This window comes from Pseudophryne corroboree, chromosome 3 (assembly GCF_028390025.1).
Source record: "Pseudophryne corroboree isolate aPseCor3 chromosome 3, aPseCor3.hap2, whole genome shotgun sequence".
In the NCBI taxonomy this organism is placed as follows: domain Eukaryota; kingdom Metazoa; phylum Chordata; class Amphibia; order Anura; family Myobatrachidae; genus Pseudophryne; species Pseudophryne corroboree.
In genome coordinates this window covers 508,601,695-508,627,805 of record NC_086446.1, presented here as the reverse complement: position 1 = coordinate 508,627,805, position 26,111 = coordinate 508,601,695, and the positions used below count along the sequence as shown (strand labels likewise).

The 26,111-nt window shown below is 45.1% G+C and overlaps 1 protein-coding gene across 1 annotated transcript in view; it reads left to right on the top strand.

The window, feature by feature from the left end:
* The window catches only part of USP43 (ubiquitin specific peptidase 43), a 182,606-nt gene extending 157,201 nt beyond the window's left edge, over positions 1–25,405 (top strand). Inside the window, exons 10-15 of the mRNA XM_063961040.1 lie at positions 4,152–4,229; positions 4,922–5,048; positions 9,320–9,653; positions 12,716–12,874; positions 17,861–18,016; positions 19,303–25,405. Of these exons, the coding sequence (XP_063817110.1) occupies positions 4,152–4,229; positions 4,922–5,048; positions 9,320–9,653; positions 12,716–12,874; positions 17,861–18,016; positions 19,303–20,327 (1,879 nt within the window). The 3' untranslated portion in view covers positions 20,328–25,405. The remainder of the gene's footprint in view (positions 1–4,151; positions 4,230–4,921; positions 5,049–9,319; positions 9,654–12,715; positions 12,875–17,860; positions 18,017–19,302) is intronic.
* The last annotated feature ends 706 nt before the right edge of the window (positions 25,406–26,111 follow it).

Below are 26,111 nucleotides of genomic sequence, written 5' to 3'. Positions count from 1 at the left end.
AGGATCGCGCGATCCAAGTACAGTCGGACATCGCCACAGTAGTGGCGTACATCAATCGACAAGGAGGAACAAAAAGCAGAGCCTGCATGCGAGAGGTGTTAAAAATACTCCTCTGGGCAGAAAGTAATGCAAGAGCAATGTCTGCAATCTTCCTTCCGGGTGTGGACAACTGGGAAGCGGATTTCCTGAGTCGTCACGATCTCCTCCCGGGGGAGTGGGGTCTCCACCAGCAGGTGTACCAACAGATCATCCACCGGTGGGGCTGCCCACAGATAGACATGATGGCTTCTCGTCTCAACAAGAATCTTCATTGGTATTGCTCCCGAACCAGGGACCCTCAGGCGAGGGCAGTAGATGCACTGACGTCGCCTTGGCCTTACCGGCTGGTCTACCTGTTTTCCTCTGATTCCGTTGCTCCCAAGGGTGCTCAAGCGCATCAGGGAGTCCAGGCAATTCTGATTGCCCCAGATTGGCCTCGGAGGGCGTGGTACGCGGATCTTCTGAACATGTCCGTAGAAGACCCTTGGCCTCTACCTCTCAGAAGAGATCTTCTTCAACAAGGACCGTTCATCTATCCGGACTTACGGCGACTTCGTTTGACGGCATGGAGGTTGAGTGGAACATCCTAGCTCGCAAGGGCCTTTCCAAGAAGGTTATTGCTACCATGGTTCAGGCCAGGAAACCTGTGACGTCAAAACACTATCATATCTGGCGGAGATATGTCTATGGTGCGAGGAACGCACGTATCCAGCTGCAGAGTTCCACTTGGGACGCTTCTTGCATTTCCTGCAGGCTGGTGTGGATAAGGGCTTACGTCTGGGTTCCCTTAAGGTCCAGATTTCAGCTCTTTCCATTTTCTTCCAGAAGAAATTGGCAGATGTTGCCAGAAATTCAGACCTTCTTGCAAGGGGTACTCCACATACAGCCTCCCTTTGTGCTGCCTATGGTACCCTGGGATTTGAATGTGGTGCTGACATTTCTGCAGTCCTCCTGGTTGGAACCTCTGATGACAGTAGAAGACAAGTACCTCACGTGGAAGACTGTGATGTTACTGGCCCTGGCTTCTGCTAGACGTGTCTCAGAATTGGGGGCCTTATCGTATAAAAGTCCCTACTTGGTCTTTTACGAGCTCAGAGCGGAGCTCCGGACTAGACTGCAGTTCCTGCCGAAGGTTGTCTCCGCGTTTCACCTGAATCAACCTATTGTGGTTCCGTCTGGTTCTGGTTCTTCTGCTCCTCCGGAGGCATTGTCAGGCGAACAGCTCAGATCAGAAAGAGGGATTCCTTATTCGTGCTCTATGATGCGCAGAAAAAGGGTTGTCCTACTTTGAAGCAGTCCATTGCTCGTTGGATTAGGCTTACTATCCAACAGGCCTATGTGTCGGCAGCCTTACCTGTTCCTAAGTCTCTGAAGGCCCACTCTATGAGATCCGTGGGCCCTTCCTGGGTGGCTGCACGGGGAGTCTCGGCCTTGCAACTATGCCGAGCTGCTACCTGGTTGGGGAAGAACACTTTTGTTAAGTTCTACAAGTTTGATACCCTGGCTAAAGAGGATACCCAGTTTGGGCAGGCGGTGCTGCTGCAGTCTCCGCACATTTTCGCCCATTCTGGAAGCTTTGGGACATCCCCATCGTACTAAGTCTCCCCCAATATCCCTTATGGATGCTAGAGGTAAATCCTTTTCTCGTAGTCTATAAGGGATATTGGGCACCCGCCTCAGTGCGGTGACTTTTCTGCAGGTTCTCTTTTATGTGGTTACCCGTTCAGCTGTTGCTCTTGTTGTTTCCAGCCGTTGCTGGTTGTATGTTCGTGGTGTGCTGGTTTATAAATCTCACCACTCTTTGTTGTCATATTTCCTTCTCTCATATATGTCCTTTCTCCTTCGGGCACGTTTTTACCTATAACTGCCCGTGGGAGGGGGCATGTAGGGGAGGAGCCATCACACCCACTGAAGAAAATTGAAAGTGCACTGGCTTTTTTGGACCCCATCCTTACCCATTGTACTAAGTCTCCCCCAATATCCCTTATGGACTTCGAGAAAAGGATTTACCGGTAGGTAATTAAAATCCTAATTTTATTTATATTTATATATATATATATATATATATATACTGCTCAAAAAAATAAAGGGACACTAAAATAACACATCCTAGATCTGAATGAATGGAATATTCTTATTAAATACTTTGTTCTTTACATAGTTGAATGTGCTGACAACAAAATCACACAAAAATTATCAATGGAAATCAAATTTATTAACCCATGGAGGTCTGGATTTGGAGTCGCACTCAAAATTAAAGTGGAAAAACACACTACAGGCTGATCCAACTTTGATGTAATGTCCTTAAAACAAGTCAAAATGAGGCTCAGTAGTGTGTGTGGCCTCCACGTGCCTGTATGACCTCCCTACAACACCTGGGCATGCTCCTGATGAGGTGGCGGATGGTCTCCTGAGGGATCTCCTTCCAGACCTGGACTAAAGCATCTGCCAACTCCTGGACAGTCTGTGGTGCAACGTGGCGTTGGTGGATGGAGCCGAGACATGATGTCCCAGATGTGCTCAATTGGATTCAGGTCTGGGGAACGGGCGGGCCAGTCCATAGCATCAATGCCTTCGTCTTGCAGGAACTGCTGACACACTCCAGCCACATGTGGTCTAGCATTGTCTTGCATTAGGAGGAACCCAGGGCCAACCGCACCAGCATATGATCTCATAAGGGGTCTGAGGATCTCATCCTCGGTACCTAATGGCAGTCAGGCTACCTCTGGTGAGCACATGGAGGGCTGTGCGGCCCCCCAAAGAAAAGCCACCCCACACCATTACTGACCCACTGTCAAACCGGTCATGCTGGAGGATGTTGCAGGCAGCAGAATGTTCTCCTTGGCATCTCCAGACTCTGTCACGTCTGTCACATGTGCTCAGTGAGAACCTGCTTTCATATGTGAAGAGCACAGGACGCCAGTGGCGAATTTGCCAATCTTGGTGTTCTCTGGCAAATGCCAAACGTCCTGCACGGTGTTGGGCTGTAAGTACAACCCCCACCTGTGGACGTCGGGCCCTCATACCACCCTCATGGAGTCTGTTTCTGATCGTTTGAGTAGACACATGCACATTTGTGGCTTGCTGGAGGTCATTTTGCAGGGCTCTGGCAGTGCTCCTCCTGTTCCCCTTTGCACAAAGGCGGAGGTAGCGGTCCTGCTGCTGGGTTGTTGCCCTCCTACGGCCTCCTCCACGTCTCCTTATGTACTGGCCTGTCTCCTGGTAGCGCCTCCATAATCTGGACACTACGCTGACAGACACAGCAAACCTTCTTGCCACAGCTCGCATTGATGTGCCATCCTGGATGAGCTGCACTACCTGAGCCACTTGTGTGGGTTGTAGACTCCATCTCATGCTACCACTAGAGTGAAATCACCACCAGCTTTCAAAAGTGACCAAAACATCAGCCAGAAAGCATAGGAGCTGAGAAGTGGTCTGTGGGCACCACCTGCAGAACAACTCCTCTATTGGGGGTGTCTTGCTAATTGCCTATAATTCCCACCTGTTGTCTATTCCATTTGCACAACAGCATGTGAAATAGATTGTCAATCAGTGTTGCTTCCTAAGTGGGCAGTTTGATTTCACAGAAGTGTGATTGACTTGGAGTTACATTGTGTTGTTTAAGTAATCCCTTTATTTTTTTTTGAGCAGTGTGTATGTATATGTATGTGTGTGTGTGTGTGTGTATATATATATATATATATATATATATATATATATATATATATATATGTGTGTGTATATATATATATATATATATATATATATATATATATATATATAATTTATAGCAGCTTTATTGGATCTCTCCTGCTTAAAGGAGAATCAAGTGGCCCTGACTGTATCTGAGCTCTTGGACACTGACTGAGTACAATGGAGGGAATTGAGGGTGATTGAAAATGATAAATGTTACAGTATAAACTTCTTTGTAAGTGGTCCATATACTGAAGGAATACGAGTGTGATAGGAAGTTACTGACCATCTTGTATCATGCTGTACATAGGAAGCAGGTGGAGCCAGAAGTACTTTGGTTTCCATGTTAGTAGATTGCGCAATTTACATTGCACTTGTTATATGTTCAGCATGTTATATGTGATCTCCTTTTTTAATAGGGCTCTGCAACTCTGTGGAACAGGAGGGCCACCCCATGTAAAGCTGGCAATAGAATGGGACCCTAAAACAAAAGAGCGGTAAGAAGGCCATTCATGAAAAACAGCAGTGTCGCTTTGATTTGAGGATATGTGCGAATATTTCAGAAAGTACTTTTTCTGATACATACTAATGTGTGTGTGTGTGTGTGTGTGTGTGTGTGTGTGTGTGTGTGTGTTGTTGTTGTTGTTGTTTTTTTAATTTTGTAATTTTTTTTATTTTTTTTATACCATGTCATTAATACACCACAGTAAAAAATCTGACATACAAGGTTAACGTGCCTGGTCATAAACAAATACGCAAAGGAAAATGTAAAACATATTAGTTATGTTGCGGGGGGTGTCTGATGGGAGAGGTAGAACACGAATAGAGGGAAAGAATTCAGTACATCAAAGGTTATGTCATTCTCTAAACATTCAAAAGTCAATGTGTGTATTACCAGAAATAAAAATGGCAAACATAAATCCGGGAAATGGGTAATGGGAATAGAGCTTTATTAACCCATTGTAGAAGGAACCAGGCTGTATTTTCAAAGTCTCAATTTTCTTTTTTAACTCTTTAATGATCATATAGAGAATGTTAGTGCAGCTTGCTGTTGTTTCCAGCAGTGACCGTTTTATCCATAGCTTCTCTTTTAGTGCCTGACACCTAACGGTTGTCTTGTGTACTGCAACATTTCTATTTCTGTTGCTATATTTGTACTGAAATATATCATCCTCTCACCCTCTTTAAGACTGTTCGGGAATATACAGGAAGAAGTAGTGCAGGATGATGAATCTGTGAGGAATCAGCAACTGGACCACCAGCAGCAGAGCTGTACACTGGACGAGTGCTTTCAGCTGTACACCAAGGAAGAACAGGTAAGTACAGTAATACACAAGCGTTTGGTGGCATGTAAGACTACATATCTTATCAGATAAGCAAGCACAAGTTTTATTTATTTTTTTACTTTGGGTGGATGTAAAGAAGCCATATTATAAGAGTTTACACCTTCAGAAATTTTAATTCAAAGGCTTGTACATTACATCCTGAAACAATTAGGAACTGCATTGCTTTATCTTTGTGGCTTACATCTGTGCTTTTCAGTCATGTATTTCTATCCTGGGAATTTGTTGTCTAGGATTTGACACGGGATCTGTATGAAATACCTCCAATCAAAATCCCGACAGCAATTGACCGACAGTCAAAATCCCGACAAGGTCAAAATCCCGACATGGACAAAATACCGACATTTAAAATACCGACAAGGTCAAAATAACGACATGTAAAATGCCGACAGGTCAAAATACCGATATGCATTTTTCATTGGGGGTTTTCGGTGTGTATGTCGACATGGACACCATATAAGTGTACCACGTCCCCTCGCATGGCTCGCTGCGCTCGCCATGCTTCGGTCATGGTGCCTCGCTGCGCTCAGCACACTATTATATTCCCCCTCCAGGTCCACTGGGATGGTAAAGTATGAACAAGTCGGTTTCAATTAAAAAATTATGTCGGCATTTTGACCTGTCGTCATTTTAACCGTGCCGATATTTTAAATGTCTGTATTTTGTCCATGTCGGGATTTTGACCTCGTTGGGATTTTGACCGTCGGTCAATTGCTGTCGGAATTTCGACCGTCGGGATTTTGATTGGAGGTAAATTGACTGAATCCCTTTTACACAAATTGGCTGATTGGATGAAACCCATGCAGAGTCCAACTGAGTAGTGTCATATCCAAGGGCAAATAAATAGCTGAAAATCACAGCATAAAGTCTGAAGTTGAAGTCATACTCTATTGTGATCATTCATAACCAAGATTTGATTTACTTCTAATCGTACAAAATGAACATTTTATTTTACCTACCCTTATTTCTTTTCTGCATCATCTCTATTTTATCCGGTCTTTTAGAATTTTACATGTAATATAAATTATCAACAAACAAATAAAAGAAATGTAAAAGTTACAGGAGGGAAAGCAATAGTCAATAAGTTGAAAGGGCTCTGTAGGCGGCAAGCCCATTAGACTGTGCTTCGAAGAAATGTGCACATTAGCATATTACATTTACAATCAGTTTGGACACCAGCTCCACCTACTATCTTCCTTTAAAAAAGACATAGAGGTATATGCAATTCACGGCGAATTGCGGCAATTTTTTTCGCCGTTTTTTTTTCCGACTCAATTCGCCAGGTGAATTCCGGCAGGTGCCTGCCGGAATTCACCATATTCAATGAAAAACGGATTCGCCAGAATCGCGGGCGAAAATCGGCCAATTTGGCGGATTTTGCCGCGATTTTAAAAAACGGTAAAAAACGGGGAAAAACCCGAAAAAAAAAATGGTGTGGGGTCCCCCCTCCAAAGCATAACCAGCCTCGGGCTCATCGAGCTGGTCCTGGTTCTAAAAATCCGGGGGAAAATTGGCCAGGGATCCCCCGTATTTTTAAAACCAGCACCGGGCTCTGCGCCTGGTGCTGGTGCCAAAAATACGGGGGACAAAAAGAGTAGGGGTCCCCCGTATTTTTAACACCAGCATCGGGCTCCACTAGCTGGACAGATAATGCCACAGCCGGGGGTCACTTTTATGCCGTGCCCTGCGGCCGTGGCATCAAATATCCAACTAGTCACCCCTGGCCGGGGTACCCTGGGGGAGTGGGGACCCCTTCAATCAAGGGGTCCCCCCCCCCAGCCACCCAAGGGCCAGGGGTGAAGCCCGAGGCTGTCCCCCCCCATCCAATGGGCTGCGGATGGGGGGGCTGATAGCCTTTTGTGATAATAAAAAGATATTGTTTTTTCCAGTAGTACTACAAGTCCCAGCAAGCCTCCCCCGCAAGCTGGTACTTGGAGAACCACAAGTACCAGCATGCGGGAGAAAAACGGGCCCGCTGGTACCTGTAGTACTACTGGGAAAAAAATACCCAAATAAAAACAGGACACACACACCTTGATAGTAAAACTTTATTACACACTACCGACACACACATACTTACCTATGTTGACACGCCGACTGCCACGGTCTCCGACGATCCGAGGGTACCTGTGAAAAAATTATACTCACCTTCCAGCGTCCAGAGATAAATCCACGTCCAGAGAGATAAATCCAGGTACTTGTTAAAAAAAAAAAACGCAAATACCCGCTCCATACCGGACTGAAAGGGGTCCAATGCTTTTACATCAGACCCCTTTCTCCCGAATGCCGGGACATCACGTGACTCCTGTCACTGAAGTCCCTTCAGCCAATCAGGAAGCGCTACTTCCGTGGCGCTCACCTGATTGGCTGTGCGCTGTCTGTACTGTGACAGCGCATCGCAAAGCCGCTCCATTACTTTCAATGGTGGGAACTTTGCGGGTAGCGGTGGGGTCACCCGCCGGTCAGCTAAGTTCCCACCATTGAAAGTAATGGAGCGGCTTTGCGATGCGCTGTCACAGTACAGACAGCGCACAGCCAATCAGGTGAGCGCAACGAAGTTGCGCTTCCTGATTGGCTTAGAGACCTTTCTGTGACAGCTGTCACTGACAGGTCTCATTCATGGAAAGGTGTCCCATGTGTCAGCATGGGACCCCTTTCAGTCCAGTGGTCGGGTATTTGCGTTTTCTTTTTTTGCCAAGTACGTGGATTTATCTCTGGACCATGGCTGAGGTGAGTATATTGAACTTTTCTTTTCAGGTATCCGTGGATTATACATGGAGAAGAGGACCGATGTCGGCGTGTGAACATAGGTAAGTATGTGTGTCGACGTATGAAATAAAGTTTTACTGTCGACGGTGTGTGTGTCCTGTTTTTATTTGGGTATTTTTCCCCCAGTAGTACTACAGGTACCAGCGGGCCCGTTTTTCTCCCGCATGCTGGTACTTGTGGTTCTCCAAGTACCAGCTTGCGGGGGAGGCTTGCTGGGACTTGTAGTACTACTGGAAAAAACAATATCTTTTTATTATCACAAAAGGCTATCAGCCCCCCCATCCGCAGCCCATTGGATGGGGGGGACAGCCTCGGGCTTCACCCCTGGCCCTTGGGTGGCTGGGGGGGGGGGACCCCTTGATTGAAGGGGTCCCCACTCCCCCAGGGTACCCCGGCCAGGGGTGACTAGTTGGATATTTGATGCCACGGCCGCAGGGCACGGCATAAAAGTGACCCCCGGCTGTGGCATTATCTGTCCAGCTAGTGGAGCCCGATGCTGGTGTTAAAAATACGGGGGACCCCTACTCTTTTTGTCCCCCGTATTTTTGGCACCAGCACCAGGCGCAGAGCCCGGTGCTGGTTTTAAAAATACGGGGGATCCCCTGTCAATTTTTTCCCCGCATTTTTAGAACCAGGACCAGCTCGAAGAGCCCGAGGCTGGTTATGCTTTGGAGGGGGGACCCCACGCCATTTTTTTTAATGATTTTACCGTTCCAGCATAAAAAAAAAAAATATATATATTTTAAAAAATATATAAATAATATTTGTGCCTCCAAAAAAAAAAAAAAAGTACCTAAACCCTTCTAATATAAATAGATCTGCTATTCCCAAAAAAAAAAAACATGTTTAAATTTTTTTTATTTGTTTTCACCCTCCAAAGTGTGGCGGATTGAAAATGACGAATTTGCTGTCTAAAAGCACTGCTGTCGAATTTCCAAACTTGAATTGAATATGCTTTGGTCGAATTGCAGCACTTGTATCATTGCAGAAAAGTCGAATTTGCAAAAAGTCGAATTTCAAAAAGTCGAATTTTGAAAGTCCGTTTTTTGGTCGGAAAGCACTGAATTGCATAGGCGATTTTTTTTTTTTGGTCGAAAATGACCCGAAATTCGACAATTTCGGGAATTCGACCGCAATTGCATATACCCCATAGACATGCAACAAACACCTGAGCCCCAAGTGTATAATATCCACAGGAAACCCCATGTTTCTGTAAGTGTTTTGAAAAAAACAACAGTTCATTGCAGTTTGCCATCACCCCAAGTTCACCTTACCACTTGTCATGCTAATAAATGCACCAATGAGGTTTCAAATTGAGATATCTTGGCCTCTTCTAAGCTCTGCACCTCAGACTCCAAACACTATTCTCACAATTGTCCTTTGTTATAAAAAAAATATATATATATAGAATGCAATGTATCAAAATATGCACTTGTTTAGTAATCAAGCTTACTTCTTAATTGTGTCTGTCTCAGCTGGCTCCAGATGATGCCTGGAGGTGCCCCCACTGCAAAGTGTTGCAGCAGGGAACAGTCAAGCTAAGTCTGTGGACTCTCCCGGACATCCTCATCATCCATCTTAAAAGGTTTCGGCAAGTTGGCGGCCGCAGGAACAAACTATCTACACTGGTCAGGTTCCCGCTGGCTGGGATGGACATGGCAGCCCATGTGGTCAAGGGAGGCCCCTTAGGACAGTGGTCATCATGGAAGCAGCCACCTTACCAGATGGAGAATAGGCAGCTGGATGCACTGTATGATTTATATGCAGTTTGCAATCATCATGGCAGTTTGCAAGGAGGACACTACACAGGTGAGGGAGCCTTTTGCTTACATAACCTGGTTTCCCCTACAGTGTGAGTGTCTCAGGACCTTTACAATGGCTCAGATCTGTCACTTGATTCTTCTGCACAAAACACCTCCAAACTGTTCCATACAGGATTCTGTGTACAGTATAGGAATTTACCTTGGAGAGGTAGATTACCTTCTTCTATTGTATTTAGCACGTGTTCCTGATTTACCTTTCTATTCTAGTTGTTCAGCAGGGATGCATTAAAATGACGGCTGTCGAGATGCCGGCGTTCAGGATACTGACGTCGAAATCCCGACAGCCGACCATGCGGCAGACGAAATCCTGGTGCACCAGGGCTATTTCCACTCGTGGGTGTCCACGACACCCAATAGAGTGGGAATAGATCCTGTGGCAAGCGCAACGAGACACCGAGTCCGCAGCATGGCGAATGCAGCGAGACCGCAAGAGGACTCTTAGCGCTCGCCCCACTGCCGGCATTCTGGCGAGCAGGATGCCGCTGTCGGAATATTGACAGACAGCATCCCGGCTGCTGGGATCATGTATGTAATCCGTCCAGCCATGTATCTATTTTATTAGCTGCCCTAGTATACAATTTATATTAACGTTTATAAGTGTGGATGGAGCCATAAATGCCATGGAAGGACTTATAGATAAAATATATATGCCTACCTACTGGAGTAATATCATTCTTATATCTATGTATAAATGTATTCCGCACCTAGGCATTGTTCCCACTGATGGTTTTTGCAAGTAGTTTTAATATTTGTAAACTGCATGGTAAATAGGTTTCTATTTTATCTCTCCTTAAGCATTACTGTACCATACCCATTGGTGTGTCAACTTGCGTTACGCTTCGCTGGATGGCGCTAGCCTTTTTTGGAACTCCATTTTTGTTACTTATTTAACTTTTACTTGTATAAATTGGAAAGCCTACAATGATTCTACAATACTAGTAAAACTGCAGTTTAAAAATGCATTTTAATTGTGTCTCCCATTCAAAATTCATTATACAAGGTTTTCCTTGTAATATAAAGTGCAGTCATTGTGTGTCAGTAAAATATGTGATGGTGACAGATAAGACAGACAACGCTGGTGTCTCCTCACTGTCATGATTTATTTAATATTACAGTTTTATATTACACATTTTATTGAACATTTGGTTATGTCTACCTATAAATGTGCAGTATACAATGTGTACTCTACTTTCCTAGAAGTTCAGTACAGTAAGTTGTCCTGCTGGCTGCTACCCAAATATTATTTTCCATTTGGACACATAGATTTAAGCTGAGTTGGAACAGATTTGTGTTGTATGGATGCACTGCATGTCCCTGGGCCAAGGGAGCCATGCACCCAAAAAAGATGCCACGCGAGACATTAGCAGGTCTTCCCCCACCCCCGCATCCATCTGAAGGCAGTGCCATCTTCTGTGCGATACAGTATATTCCTAAAGACGGTGCAGGTGATACAGTAGCAAAGTCTCTAGCACTTCTGCCCATGTGCTGTCTACGGCACAGATGGGAAGGGTGGTGCTGAACAAGGGTCTCCCAGATGTTAATGCATCACTACCTCCAGCTGTGCAAGAGTAGTCTACTCTTTACCTGACAACGATAGTAATACCCTTGGTTTACTCCAGGAGGTGTGGCTTCACAGTGACAGTAGTAGAAATAGCTAAAAATATACACAATTCATACACAATATACAGTAGTACATGATTAGACAGTCTTATTAATAACAAAGTCGCATTTACCATGTGAAATGAATTAGACCAAGAAGCAAAGACAGAATGAAAGGTTTTATTAAGTATAAGTATATATATATAATATATGTACACACACACATATAGTTACACATATGCACTCATATATACAGTCACATACATACAAACATACATACAGTTCAGTAACGTGTATATATACGCACATACACACACACATACATACATACATACACACATACATACACACACACACACACACACACACACACACAGACAGACACATAGGCCCTTATTCCGAGTTTTTCGCTCGCTAGCTGCTTTTAGCAGCATTGCACAAGCTAGGCCGCCGCCCTCTGGGAGTGTATATTAGCTTAGCAGAATAGCGAACGAAAGAATAGCAGAACTGCTAATAAATATTTTCAAGCAGTTTCTGAGTAGCTCCACACTTACTCCTAGATTGCGATCAGCTCGGTCCGTTTAGTTCCTGGTTTGACGTCACAAACAAGCCCTGCGTTCAGCCAGCCACTCCCCCGTTTCTCCAGACACTCCCGCGTTTTTTCCTAACACGCCCGCATTTGTTAGCACACTCCCGGAAAACGCTCAGTTACCACCCAGAAACGCCCCTTTCCTGTCAATCATGCAACAATCAGCAGTGCGACTGAAAAGCGCCGCAGGATCCACAGCAGTTCTACTAAGTTTTTAGTTAAATAACTAAGCGCATGAGCCCTGCGTGTCCTGCCCATTTAGCAACAAATTGCAGCATAGTGAAAATCGGCAACGAGCGAACAGCTCAGAATGACCACCATAGTCACCTCCTCCCTTATGGATCTGGTTCGGGTGGTGCAATTAAACAATATATTGTTACTCTATTAGTGGGTCAGTTGCTTGGTGAAGCAGGACCACAGACTGGTGTCTGACAAGGATCCCTACAACTGTATTTCCCCCCAGGTTGTCCCTTTATGACCCAGTCCGACACTGCATACACATACATACAGTCACACATATAAACACATAAAAATACACACATACAGGCAATATGGTCCCCCCCTTCCCCTCATCTTACAGAGTACACTGTCTGTAGCAGCTCCTACCTTCCTCATCCTTTCTCTCTCAAATGCTGGCATATGTGGTACTGACTGTACAATCAGTGCTGTGTAGCCCCGCCCCCTGCTTCGACTCCACCTCCTTGTCAGTCTCCTCTTCTTCTGCTCGTAGTCTTGCAGTGCAATCTTGCTCTGCAGTGCACTGCACTTTAATCAATGGTCTGGGGGCCTGGTTAACATCTCCCCCTGTGTGTCTCCCTACCCCAATCCAGTTCTGATGATGTACTCTCCTGTTCCCCTAGCCTACTGCAGAAATTCTCTGGATGCCCGGTGGTACAGCTATGATGACAGCAATGTGGAACGTGTTCTTGAGGATGAGGTCTGTACACGAGGGGCCTATCTCCTGTTTTACCAGAAGCGAAATGCGATTCCAGCCTGGTCAGCAAGCAGCTCAGTTAAAGGTACAGTCATTCAGTAACTCCTGATACAGTCTGAAATTGTCTTTCTCTAACGTCCTAGTGGATGCTGGGGACTCCGTAAGGACCATGGGGAATAGACTGGCTCCGCAGGAGACATCGGCACTTTAAGAAAGAATTTAGATTCTGGTGTGCTCTGGCTCCTCCCTCTATGTCCCTCCTCCAGACCTCAGTTTGAGACTGTGCCCGGACGAGCTGGGTACTGTTCAGTGAGCTCTCCTGAGCTTGCTGTGAGAAAGTATTTTGTTAGGTTTTTTATTTTCAGGGAGCTCTGCTGGCAACAGACTCCCTGCATCGTGGGACAGAGGGGAGAGAAGCAGCCCTACTCTCTAAAGCTAGGTCCTGCTTCTTAGGCTACTGGACACCATTAGCTCCAGAGGGATCGTACACAGGATCTCACCCTTGTCGTCCGATCCCAGAGCCACGCCGCCGTCCCCCTCGCAGAGCCGGAAGACAGAAGCCGGGTGAGTATGAGAAGCAAGAAGACTTCGAAATCGGCTGAAGAAGACTCCGTTCTTCACTGAGGTAACGCACAGCACTGCAGCTGTGCGCCATTGCTCCCACACACCTCACATACTCCGGTCACTGTAAGGGTGCAGGGCGCAGGGGGGGGGGGGGGCGCCCTGGGCAGCATATGGACCTCTTTTGGCAAAAGTACACATATATACAGTTGGGCACTGTATATATGTATGAGCCCCCGCCAAGAAAATGTATATTTAAGCGGGACAGAAGCCCGCCGTCGAGGTTGCGGGGCTTCTTCCTCAGCACTCGCCTGCGCCATTTTTTCTCCACAGCTCCGCTGAGAGGAAGCTCCCCATGCTCTCCCCTGCAGATACACGGTAGAAGAGGGTAAAAAGAGAGGGGGGGCACATAATTAGGCGCAAAAATCAATATAAACAGCAGCTACTGGGTTAACATTAAGTTACTGTGTTATTCCTGGGTTTATAACGCTGGGGTGTGTGCTGGCATACTCTCTCTCTGTCTCTCCAAAGGGCCTTGTGGGGGAATTGTCTTCAGATGAGCATTCACTGAGTGTGTGGTGTGTTGGTACGTGTGTGTCGACATGTCTGAGGTAAAAGGCTCCCCTAAGGAGGAGATGGAGCAAGTGTGTGTGTGAGTGGTGTCTCCGTCGACAACGCCGACACCTGTTTGGATATGTGAAATTAAGTGCTAAGGTAAATTTATTGCACAAAAGATTAGAGAACAGACAGGGAATCTACCCATGTCTGTCCCTATGTCGCAGAGACCTTCAGAGTCTCTCAATGCTCACTATCCAAAATAATAGACACTGATATCGACACGGAGTCTGACTCCAGTGTCTACTACGATAATGCAAAGTTACAGCCAAAATGGCAGGAAAGTATTCAATATATGATTATTGTAATAAAAAATGTTTTGCATATCACTGATGACTCATCTGTCCCTGACACAAGGGTACACATGTTTAAGGGGAAGAAAGCTGAGGTAAATTTCCCTCCTCTCATGAAGAAAAAGAGCGGGAATCTCCAGACAAGAGACTGCAGTTTCCCACAAAGAATTCTCAGGGAGTATCCTTTCCCTACTAGGGCCAGGATACGATGGGAATCTTCCCCTAGGGTGTCACGTTTGCCCAAAAGGTAGCGCTGACTTAACAGCTATCCTCAGGGATACTGCAGATAGCATGCAGTAAAAGTACTTTGAAGTCCATTTACACACATTCTGGTACACTACTCAGACCGGCGATTGTGTCGGCATGGGTCTATAGCGCTGTAGCAGCGTGGACAGATACCTTATCAGCAGAGATTGAGGCCCTAGTATGTATATATATATATAGATATATATATAAAGATGCTGTCTTAGATATATATATATAAAACATGCCCAAAGAGACATTAGTCTACTGGGTTCTAGAGTCAACGCTATGTCGATTTCTGCTTGACGTGTCCTGTGGCACATGCAATGGACAGGTGATGCCGACTTAAGAGGCATATGGAAGGTTTACCTTACAAGGCTGAGGATTATGTGGAGAAGGGATCTCGGACCTGGTCTCCACAGCTATGGCTGGTAATTCTGATCTTTTGCCTTATATTCCCGCACAGCCTAGGAAAACACGACATTATCAAATGCAGTCCTTTTGATCACAAAGAAATAAGAAAGTCCGAGGTGCGTCCTTTCTTGCCAGAGGCAGGGGCAGAGGAAAGAAGCTGCACAACACAGCTAGTTCCCAGGAACAGAAGTCCTCCCCGGCTTCCACTAAATCCACCGCATGTCGCTGCCGCTCCACAGGCGGAGCTAGGCCCGGTGGGGGCACGTCTTCGAAATTTCAGCCACAAGTGGGTTCACTCCCTGTTGGATCCCTGGGCAATAGATATTGTGTCTCAGGGATTCAAGCTGGACTTCGAGGAGATGCCCCCTCACCGAGGGCCCTGCCGGCTTCCCCCCACGAGAGGGAAATAGTGTTAACTGCAATTCACAAATTGTATCTTCAACAGGTGGTGGTCAAGGTGCCCCTCCTTCAACAAGGAGGGGGTTATTATTCGACCATGTTGTAGTCCCGAAACCGGACGGTTCGGTCAGACCCATATTGAATTTAAAATCCCTGAACATATACCTGAAAAGGTTCAAGTTCAAGATGGAATCGCTGAGAGCGGTCGTCGCAAGCCTGGAAGGGGGGGATTTTATGGTGGCTCTGGACATAAAGGATGCATACCTTCATGTCCCCATTTATCCACCTCATCAGGCGTACCTCAGATTTGTGGTACAGGATTGTCATTACCAATTTCAGACATTGACGTTTGGTCTCTCCACGGCACCGAGAATATTTACCAAGTAATGGCGGAAATGATGGTACTCCTGCGGAAGCAAGGGGTCGCAATTATCCCATACTTGGACGATCTCCTCATAAAAGCGGGATCAAGAGAGCAGTTGCTGACAGTGTAGCACTTTCTCTGGAAGTGTAACGGCAACACGGCTGGATTCTAAATATTCCAAAGTCGCAGTTGGTTCCTACGGCTCGTCTGCCTTTCCTAGGCATGATTCTAGACACAGACCAGAAAAGGGTTTATCTCCCGATAGAGAGAGCTCAGGAGCTCATGACACTGGTCAGGAACCTATTAAAACCAAAACAGGTGTCAGTGCATCACTGCACTCGAGTCCTGGGAGGGATGGTGGCATCATACGAGGCCATTCCTTTCGGCAGGTTCCATGCGAGGACCTTTCAATGGGACTTACTGGACAAGTGGTCCGGATCACATCTTCAGATGCATCAGGTTAATCACCCTATCCCCCAGCGCCAGGGTGTCTCTCCTGTGGTGGCTGCAGAGTGCTCACCTTCTCGAGGGCCGCAGATTCGGCATTCAGGACTGGGTCCTGGTGACCACGGATGCAAGCCTCCGAGGGTGGGGAGCAGTCACACAGGGAAGAAATTTCCAAGGTCTGTGGTCAAGTCGGGAGACTTGCCTTCACATCAACATCCTGGAACTAAGGGCCGTATACAACGCCCTACGTCAAGCGGAGACCCTGCTTCGCGACCAACCGGTTCTGATTCAGTCAGACACCATCACCTCAGTGGCTCATGTAAACCGACAAGGCGGCACAAGGAGCAGGGAAGCGATGGCGGAAGCCACCAGAATTCTTCGCTGGGCGGAAAATCACGTAAGCGCACTGTCAGCAGTGTTCATCCCGGGACACGACCTCCACCCGGGAGAGTGGGGACTTCATCAGGAAGTCTTCGCACAGACTGCATGTCGGTGGGAACTGCCACAGGTGGACATGATGGCATCCCGCCTCAACAAAAAACTACAGAGGTATTGCGCCAGGTCAAGAGACCCTCAGGCGATAGCTGTAGACGCCCTGGTGACACCGTGGGTGTTCCAGTTGGTCTATGTATTTCCTCCTCTTCCTCTCATACCCAAGGTGCTGAGAATAATAAGAAAAAGAGGAGTGCGAACGATACTCATTGTTCCAGATTGGCCACGAAGGACTTGGTGTCCAGATCTGCAAGTAATGCTCACAGAGGAACCGTGGCCTCTTCCTCTAAGACAGGACTGGTTGCAACAGGGGCCCTGTCTGTTCCAAGACTTACCGCGGCTGCGTTTGACGGCATGGCGGTTGAACGCCGGATCCTAGAGGAGAAAGGCATTCCGGAGGAGGTCATTCCTACGCTGAATCTTGCCCTGGATTACCAAAATCCTTTCCTTGTACTGTCAGCTCTTCCGGGCACAGTTTCTCTAACTGAGGTCTGGAGGAGGGACATAGAGGGAGGAGCCAGAGCACACCAGAATCTAAATTCTTTCTTAAAGTGCCCATGTCTCCTGCGGAGCCGGTCTATTCCCCATGGTCCTTACGGAGTCCCCAGCATCCACTACGGACTACGAGAAATAGATTTACCGGTAAGTAAAATCTTATTTCAAGAAATGTGTAAAATTAGAAACTTTTTTTTTTTTTTGAACACCTGACTTTTGTCTATAAGCCTACTGAGAAGCCTTGTAAGTAACAGGCCAAGCACTTTGTTACATAACATGTGTACACATAATAAGCCATAGTCACAAAGGTTTAATTATATAGTACTTCTGACCAATTTATATAAAAGGAAAAATCTTTCTTGAATTTGGCAACTAACCTTTGTTATTCCAGACTTATAAAATCTACATGTCTGTGATCCAAACAAGTATTAACATACATGCAAATTAAAGAGGAAAAATAATAAAGATTGCAAAGAATGATCCTTTAAAAAAAAAAAAATCTGTCATGAATAAATCCTAATGTTATATTTACAATCTGTCTATTCCCAGTCATATGCATGGCTAAGACTAGAATGGGCAAATTGCTTGCAGGAATTTATATGGAAATGAGACATTATAGCATTTGTAATTAAGGAAGTACTATACATCTGAAAAAAACTCATTGTTCCTTAGCGATTCAGTCTGGTGGTTAGATTTATTATGTAGAAATAGATATATTCAGAGACTTTCATGACCTGTTTCTTTTCAGGTTCCACAAGTTCTTCCATGTCTGATCATTGGGTTCTCAGGCTGAGCGGAAGTAAGAGGGAAAGTCTGGTGTCTCGTGCAACCACCAGCTGTACCCCTCTACCACAAGCACTAGACTCCACAGTCTTCCTAGATAAGGAGCTGAACCCACAGAAAGGTACATGTACATACTGGTTGGTCTTACAAATACTATGTTATAGGGTATCTAAGTTCCTATAGAGGAATATTTTCATAAACCTTCATTGTTGCTTCCTTTACATATATTTCTATAAAGACTGGAAGCTCTCACGAGCAGGCACTATACTGCTTTTCCTTCCCTCACTTATACCATCATCTCCTCCCCACTGCCTTCAATGGCACCTAACCCTTGGCTTCTGCTGCCCTGCTGCTTATTGGGTATTATTGGCCTTATTCAGGTTTGTTTGCAAATGAAAAGAGTTAACAATTGGGCAAAACCATGGTGCACTGCAGGTGGGGCAGATGTAATATGCGTAGAGAGATTTGGGGGGTGTTCAAACTGAAATTTAAATTGCAGTGTAAAAATGAAGTAGACAGTATTTACCCTGCACAGAAACAATATAACCCACCCAAATCGAACTCTCTCTGCACATGTTACAACTGCCCCCCCCCCCCCCCCCCCACAACCCACAATGTTTATAATCCATGTCTTTCAATGTTCTGCACTTGAAGTCACTTTTTTCTTGTTCTGTTTCTACTGCTTCTGTTTATATACTTTGTAAGGCGTTGCATACACCTTGTGGCACCATATAAATAAAGGATAATTATTATTATTATTATTATTAATAATAATAATAACTTCTATCCTCATAGCAGTCATCAATAAATCTATGTTGAGGTCATTGCACTTCTGTAGAATAAATGGAAACAAGTTAGTAGGCTCATTTATCAATGAGTGATAAATTTCACCGTGAGTGATAAATTTCACCAGCCAATCAACTCCTAACTGTCATTTTTTAAACACAGCCTGTGACATGGAAGTTAGGAGCTGATTGCTGGTGCAATTTATCACTCACAGGGAAATGTATCACTCATTGATAAATGAGCCCATACAGATGGAGCCACGCTTGTCTTTGCCTGCCTAGTCGCAGGCGTGCACTCTCAGCGTGACTAGGCGATCCATCCACCTAGTCACGCCGGGAGTGTACAGAGCCGCTTCCTATTGTAAGTGTCTCTGTCTGGGCGCACACGCCCGCCCGGACGGAGACGCTCTCCATTCAAGTGAATGTGGAGCGTCTCCATCCGGGTGCGCACGCCCGTCCAGACGGAGACGCTCACAATGACTAGGTGCGCCCAGGTGGCTGCGCTTAGTCACAGACGGAGCCACGACTAGCGTGGCTCCATCTGTAGGTATGTTATATTACAAATTCTTGTTTTTTGACATGAACAGCTTTGGTTTAAAACTATTTATTTTGCTTCTTACAGGTTACAATGGTTCAAAATCTTTTGCCCGGGGAGTAAAGGGGCGAAGTGCGAGTATGAAAGTGTCCTCCGCTACGAAGCTGAAGCTAAGTATAAGTAAGGCAATGCCTCTCCGGTGGTCATTTGGCTCAAAGGATAGACCAAAACGTGAGACTGGTGAGCTAGTGGAATACTTGGAATCAGGACGTCGGCCAAAGTTCACTAGTGAGTCCATTGTGCCGTTGATGACTAGTGTTACCAATTTAGAAAAGTCACCCAGTGGACCCCTGCCAAAGCTAAACCATATGAATGTCCATGGTGCCAATGGAAATGGTTCTACAAGTGGTCACTCAAAATGTTTCTCCAAGACAGACACCTTACGTGGTAAGCCAAAAGAGAAGATTAATCTCCAGGAAAGTACTGTATTGGCAGGAAAAGGAGATGGGCATTCACAATCAAAACACAAAGGGAGGATGTCAAGTGGAGACGGAACAACCAGAGTAAACCTATCAGCTGCTGACAATATTGAAAAAGTGAAAGCGTCATCTGGTAAAAAGGAAGACCACAACCAAAAATACCTTACAAAAAATGGAGATAATACCAAGATGAGATCTTCTGAAGAGGGACAACAGGAGGGAAAGTCAACAAAGTTGAAGACAAGTTTACTGAAAAAAGAACCTAGGAAACAGACTGGATCTGATAACTCTAGCACCACTGAGCTCCACAATGGCATTTCACGGACTTCTTTATCCAACGGGGTTTTGGTTGATGTGAGGACTAGTGGCACAATACCACGTCGTCAAAAAGAGGACCTCAAAAGCAACAAATCTCCGACGGATATCAGACGAGCTCATAGCTCATCAAATGTACAGAATAAAGCTGAGTGTACTTTGAAGAGGTCTACTTCCCTATATAAGAATGGAAGTGCATCCCACCAACCCACCAGACAGGTAGCAGCAGAAACAACATCTTCAAGTACACTGCAAAGAACAAAATACCAAACTTCCTCCCTAGGCAGAAAAAAAACTGTGCCGGAGTCTAGCTTCTAGGATGGATCTTATCACTGAGGGCCTTGACTCTTAGAATAGTTTTATAATATGTATATTTTTGAAGTTAAAGACTACCACTGTTAGACTACAAACATTAAGATTATGGCACCTGGGTTGTGGTATCAGATTTTACACAATACGCTATTCATTTTTTATCATACATATACTGTATAGTGCATATTGCATTAGTTCTCAAAGTGCCATATATAGATAAAATACCTCTTGCTGAAGATCTCACCATAACAAAAGTTAATCAGGTACTGGACTTTATGAAGATACCATACTTAACGTAAAATTTAACTATTGATGGGTAAGTTGTGGAAAAATAAATATGACCCTATCTGAAGATGAGGGTTGGATACTGTTACCTAATTTACTCTATACTATATATTTCTAGGGGTTGGGGGGGGAAATCACCTTTTCTACAGGGTGCAAACTTACATTATAGACAGGACTACATATGGTTACTGTAACATCGCCACCTAATGGACTATTTGGAAACTGTATGGGATTGTTGTCCAAATAAATCTGTGCTGGCCAAAACTGGGCGCTGATTCAGATATGTATGCAAACCTAACCGTTGCGTACAAATCAGATGGTTAGTGGTCTCTGCATCCACAAGACTCGTAGTGCGCATGTGCAAAACTGGTCTTGTGATATCGCTCTCAGCTACCCCCTTAGCTGCAGGCATGATTGACATGCTGAGGCGTTGCGGGGGCGACAATCTGTACCATTCTTCAAAATGAGGGTGTGTCACTACCCATTTTGTAGGGCCTGTATCGTCTGATGTAGACTTCCTGGACCGAGCTGTCCGGATGTTACTGCCAGTCTGAGTAAGCTTCAGCTTACGCAGACTGACCGTGGTCTGCTACCATCACAAACAATGGTCACGATGTAGATCTAATGCTGCATCCTCAGATGCAGCATTCTTGCAAATGCATGCAGGAGGCATCTATCTCCTACAGACGTCTCCTGCTGCATTTGCATTTTAATTGTACGGAATTGCACAACTGCTCAGGCCCCTAGTACTCTGGAACCTATAACAGTTCATGTTGTCCAGATCTTCCAGATCTTTGCTGGAACCTTGTTAAGTATAGAAAATGGTGAGAGTCCCAAAGGAGCAGCCTCTACAGAAGTTCTGTTATCTGAAAGGAATGGGATCAAGTCTCATTGATATTTGAAGTAGAAAACAATTTAAACCTAGGTTATTTTATTTAAAAAACAAGGCAGAAAGAATGAGAACAAAAAAGCACTTAATTAGTGGAAATATGTAGGGAGCATGGTAGATTGAGTCAGCCTTTTGCCTCTGAGGGAAAAGAATATGTTCACCTGACTTTGTCACTGACCACTCCAGTACTTGCCCTGCTATTATTCACTAATATTTAGGAAAATGTAATAGCAAACTTCAATGGTATTATGTGAAGGGTACAAAACATGTACCACGCAGAATCACAAACTTTAAAAAGCTTTAAAGAAATATTGTAATATTACAGAAAATAAAATTGAAAAAGACTTAGGGGTCTATTTACTAAGCTTTGGATGGAGATAAAGTACCAGCCAACCAGTTCCTAACTGTCATTTTTCAGCCTGCGACCTGGCAGTTAAGAGCTGATTGGTTGGTACTTTATCTCCTTCCACTTTATCTCTTTCCAAGGCTTAGTACACAGGTTCTCAAACTCGGTCCTCAGGACCCCACACAGTTCATGTTTTGCAGGTCACCTGTAGATTTTTAAAATGTGACAGTTGGTGATACACAGTGCAGCTGCTGGGTGACATGGAAAACGTGAACCGAGGACCGAGTTTGAGAACCTCTGGCTTGTTAAAAGGGAATCAGTACAAAATCCCGCTGGACGGGATCCCGGCGGTCGGAATACTGACACCGGAATCCCGACCAGCACAATCCCAACAGGGGTGGCGAGCGGCACTAATTTATTCTCCCTCTATGGGTGTTGTGGACACCCACGGAGGGAGAATATGTCGGGATTGTGCCGGTCGGGATTCCGGTGTCGGTATTACGACCGCCGGGATTCCGGCCGGCGGGATCTTGACCGCATCCCGTAAAAAGACCCCTTAGAGGTCTGTTTACTTAGTTTTGGAGAAAGATTAAATACCAATCAATTATCTCTGAACTGCCATTTTTCAAAAACGGCCTTTAACATGGCAGTTAGGAGCTGGTAGGTTAGTTCTTTATCTCTCACCACTTTATCGCTCTCCGAGGCTTTGTAAATAGACCCCTTAAATCAGTGGTCGCCAACCCTGGTCCTCGAGAGCTACCAACAGTTCACGTTTTCCAGCTCACCTGGTAGATGCACATGTGCAGTTATTACTAACTGTCACATTTTAAAAGAGGAGACCTGGAAAACGTGCACTGTTGTTAGCTCTTGAGGACCACGGTTGGCTACCCCTGCCTTCAACATTTTCCTCAGTGTTCATTTTTCATTACTTTCCCAACAACTTTTTCCAGTATGACATAAGTACTATAAATCTACCATAAGAAATAGCAAAAAATAGTCTGAGGTAAAATTCATGTTCATTGAAGTGGAATCATTATTTATACATAAGAGGCAGCCATTTTTTTCTGAGAATGTGGCCCATGAATTCACTACAAATGATAAGGGTCACTGAGAAATATCGAGGTTCTAGTAAAAGTATTAGATTGTTTATTAATCCAGTCCAGAAAATTACACCCTACACTATTTGTGGGTCATCCCAGAGAATGAAGAAGCGTCTGATTCTGTATATCCTGTGATAACAGGGTGTACCAGTGTTTGGAGGTGAATGCCATTGGACAGATTTTGCACACACATTCACTCTTCAGCCCCTCAGGTGCCAGGATGTTTTTTTAGCGCAACCGCTATTGATTGATTGATTGATTGATTGATTGATTGGTTTTCTGTTTTATATTCATGATGTTATAAAAAGTTGTTTTTGACATGTTTGCACTGTATGAAGTGGATTTATCCTCTCAAAATAAGGTTTTTACAGATAGTTATAATAAAAATGCATTTTTAATTGTTTAGAATTGAATATATTTAGAAAATTAAACCAACATTAATGAGAATGCAGCCTATCGATTCACCTGGAACCATTTAGGACTAGCAAATGAATAGATTGATCAGGATGCATTTAGCTAGTGGGATGCCAGCGGTCATGTGACCGACACCACTCGGGAGACCGGCGCTGGAAGATCGACAGCCGCCATCCCGAAGATAAGTATAGGGGGGGACTTTTAGGGCTAGGGCCGGGGGTTAGGAGGGGTTAGCCCTAACCGCCACCTCCCAAGGGTTAGCCCTAGTCGCCACCCCCGAAGGGTTGGGGTATGGGCAGTGGTGCCAAGGGATAAGGGAGGGTGGATACAAATTACCCGGGCTGCTGGGGGGAGCTCGGGTCTGATATCCAAAACCCCCAGCAATATCTTGTGCCAGAGTCTTTGCTCTCTAGTGGCCAGGGTCATTTTCCCAAATATTACTGGTAAAATGGAGCTGGCCGTAGAGGAGGGACCCACTTCCTGATAAAGGAAGCGCCCGGCCGCACAATTATATTCGTATATTGATATTTTAATAGTAAAGGGTGTTGCCTCACCCCTTTTAAGCCATGCCTCCCTTTACCTGTTGTTCTGCGTGGCTCTCTATTGCCCTGGATGGGGGGAGGGTGATGTAAAAATACTTCCCCCCCCCCCCCCAACATGGGGCTCTTCAAGGTTGGGATGCCGGTGTCGGTCTTGTGACCACTGGCATCCAACAACTGGATATCATACTGAAGTCGGCCTGATTATTAGGCAGTGCCCACAAATGGCTGCCTATACTGTTTGTAGGCAACATGTACATTTTAACACTGCAATGTATTTTATTTTTTGTTCTGATTCTCATCCAATAAAGCAGAACTGGACAACCTTCGGCTCTCCAGCTGTTGTTAAACTACAAGTCCCAGCATGTCCTGCCATAGGTTTGCTATTAGGGAATGTTAAAACTGTGGCAGGGCTTGCTGGGATGTGTAGTTTCACAAAAGCTGGAGAATCACAGGTTGGCCAGGCCTGCTCTAAAGCATGTTGCTTTCTGTGGAGAAGTTTCAGAAAATAATCCTCTTCGACAGTAGCAGCAATGCAAACTATACAATCACACTAAACCCAATTTCAGGAGGGAGCATCATAGACATATAAGAAGTATTTTAAAAAGTGATGTATTGTTTTTTAGCCCCAAAATTAGTTGTGGTGTTCACAGAGGAAGCAAGAAATGTTGGGGGATATCATATTAGCAGCTGTACTTTGCTGCTACTAATACGATCGCTGAGGGCTATGCTATTAGCCCCAGTGCCGGAGTCCTTTCCCTTCCTCAATGCCAGTACTTATCAGGGATTAGGCATGCAAAGTATAATACCTGATATGCAGCCGCGAAAAAAACACATGGGATAGGCACTTATCCCCGATCCCATTTGTTATCATGCAATTGCGGGTCCAGGTTCAGCCTCTAATTGGATACCGCGATAATGCCATCGCTCATTAATCGTGATATTCAGCTGTTTTTTTTTAACGGTCGAAATTGTATCAGGGCTAATAGGGTACCGCCCTTTGTGGTTAAACCAACGCTCATTACAACATTACCTAAGGGAAATTTTTCCAGAGGAGGTCAGTGGTTTCCAATGAACTGATCGGCTGCAATTGCGTGATTTATTTGTTCATCCCACAGATTTGTTGTCTGTTCTGTGTTCAGGCAATGGGTGCACCTTAATGTTCTCCAGAGATGAAGGATTTTGGGAAAAGACAATGCAAATGAATCCACATGTGTGTACTGCATTTTCTAATGTCCTGAAACTACAAAGCAAATCTCTCACAACTTGGGAGTGAAGTATAAATTGTATTTATTAAACCTGTAAAAAGTGGATGGTTTTATATATAAATATATATATAATACACTATGACTAAAAGCCTTGTAATGGCAGCTATTTTGGTAAGAGACAAATAAACTTTACCAGATTTTTTATTATGAACTGCTATGCAATAATTAATTCTTCATTGATTTTTTTTGTATCTGTATTTCTATTTTATCTGTTTCTTAATTAAAAGAATGAAGTGTCCAAAAGATGTTTGTTTCATGGTGTTGGTTCAATTCATTTGCAACTCAGTAACTAAGAAAACCAATTCCGGAAAGTACCACAGTATGTTTTGTGCACTCTTCTTTTTCTAAATGCCCTTCAAATCCACCACAGGGCTAAAATGAGCAACACAGCACTCTGAATAAGACAGAATAGAAAGCAGTTTAGACGATTTAGATTTCTTATCCTCACTATTAATTTTTCTTCTTCGGGGTCCATGATCTTCACAGGGTTAACCTTGGGTATGATCTGGTGGAGACCAGGACTGGCACTAAACAGTAAGCTTGTGAGCGTCCCAGGATGCACTGGGCTCCTTTACCTTCATACCCTGTCCCCATGCTCAGGCGCTTAATTTTTTTTCGGTGCCAGCAAGGAGCTGGTCACACTGAACAGGGGCTGCAGCTTGCAGCCCAAGCTTTTTTATTTTTTTAATAACTTTTTCTTGAGATGACAGCTCCTGGCAGTCTAAGGGACGCCAGAGCTGTCGCTCCAACACCCCCCACCGCGCCACGACACAAGGGCAGCCATTATTTTGGTGGGACTCCCACTGCACCTTCCACTGGCAAGAAGCAGGGGCGCCCCAGGACTGCATCTGGACACATCGGGGGACAGGTAAGACAGGTTCCCACTTGTGGGACCTGCGATCTGCGCAGTCCTTGTACTGCTGTCCCTGGAGTCGGACCGCGGCTGCTT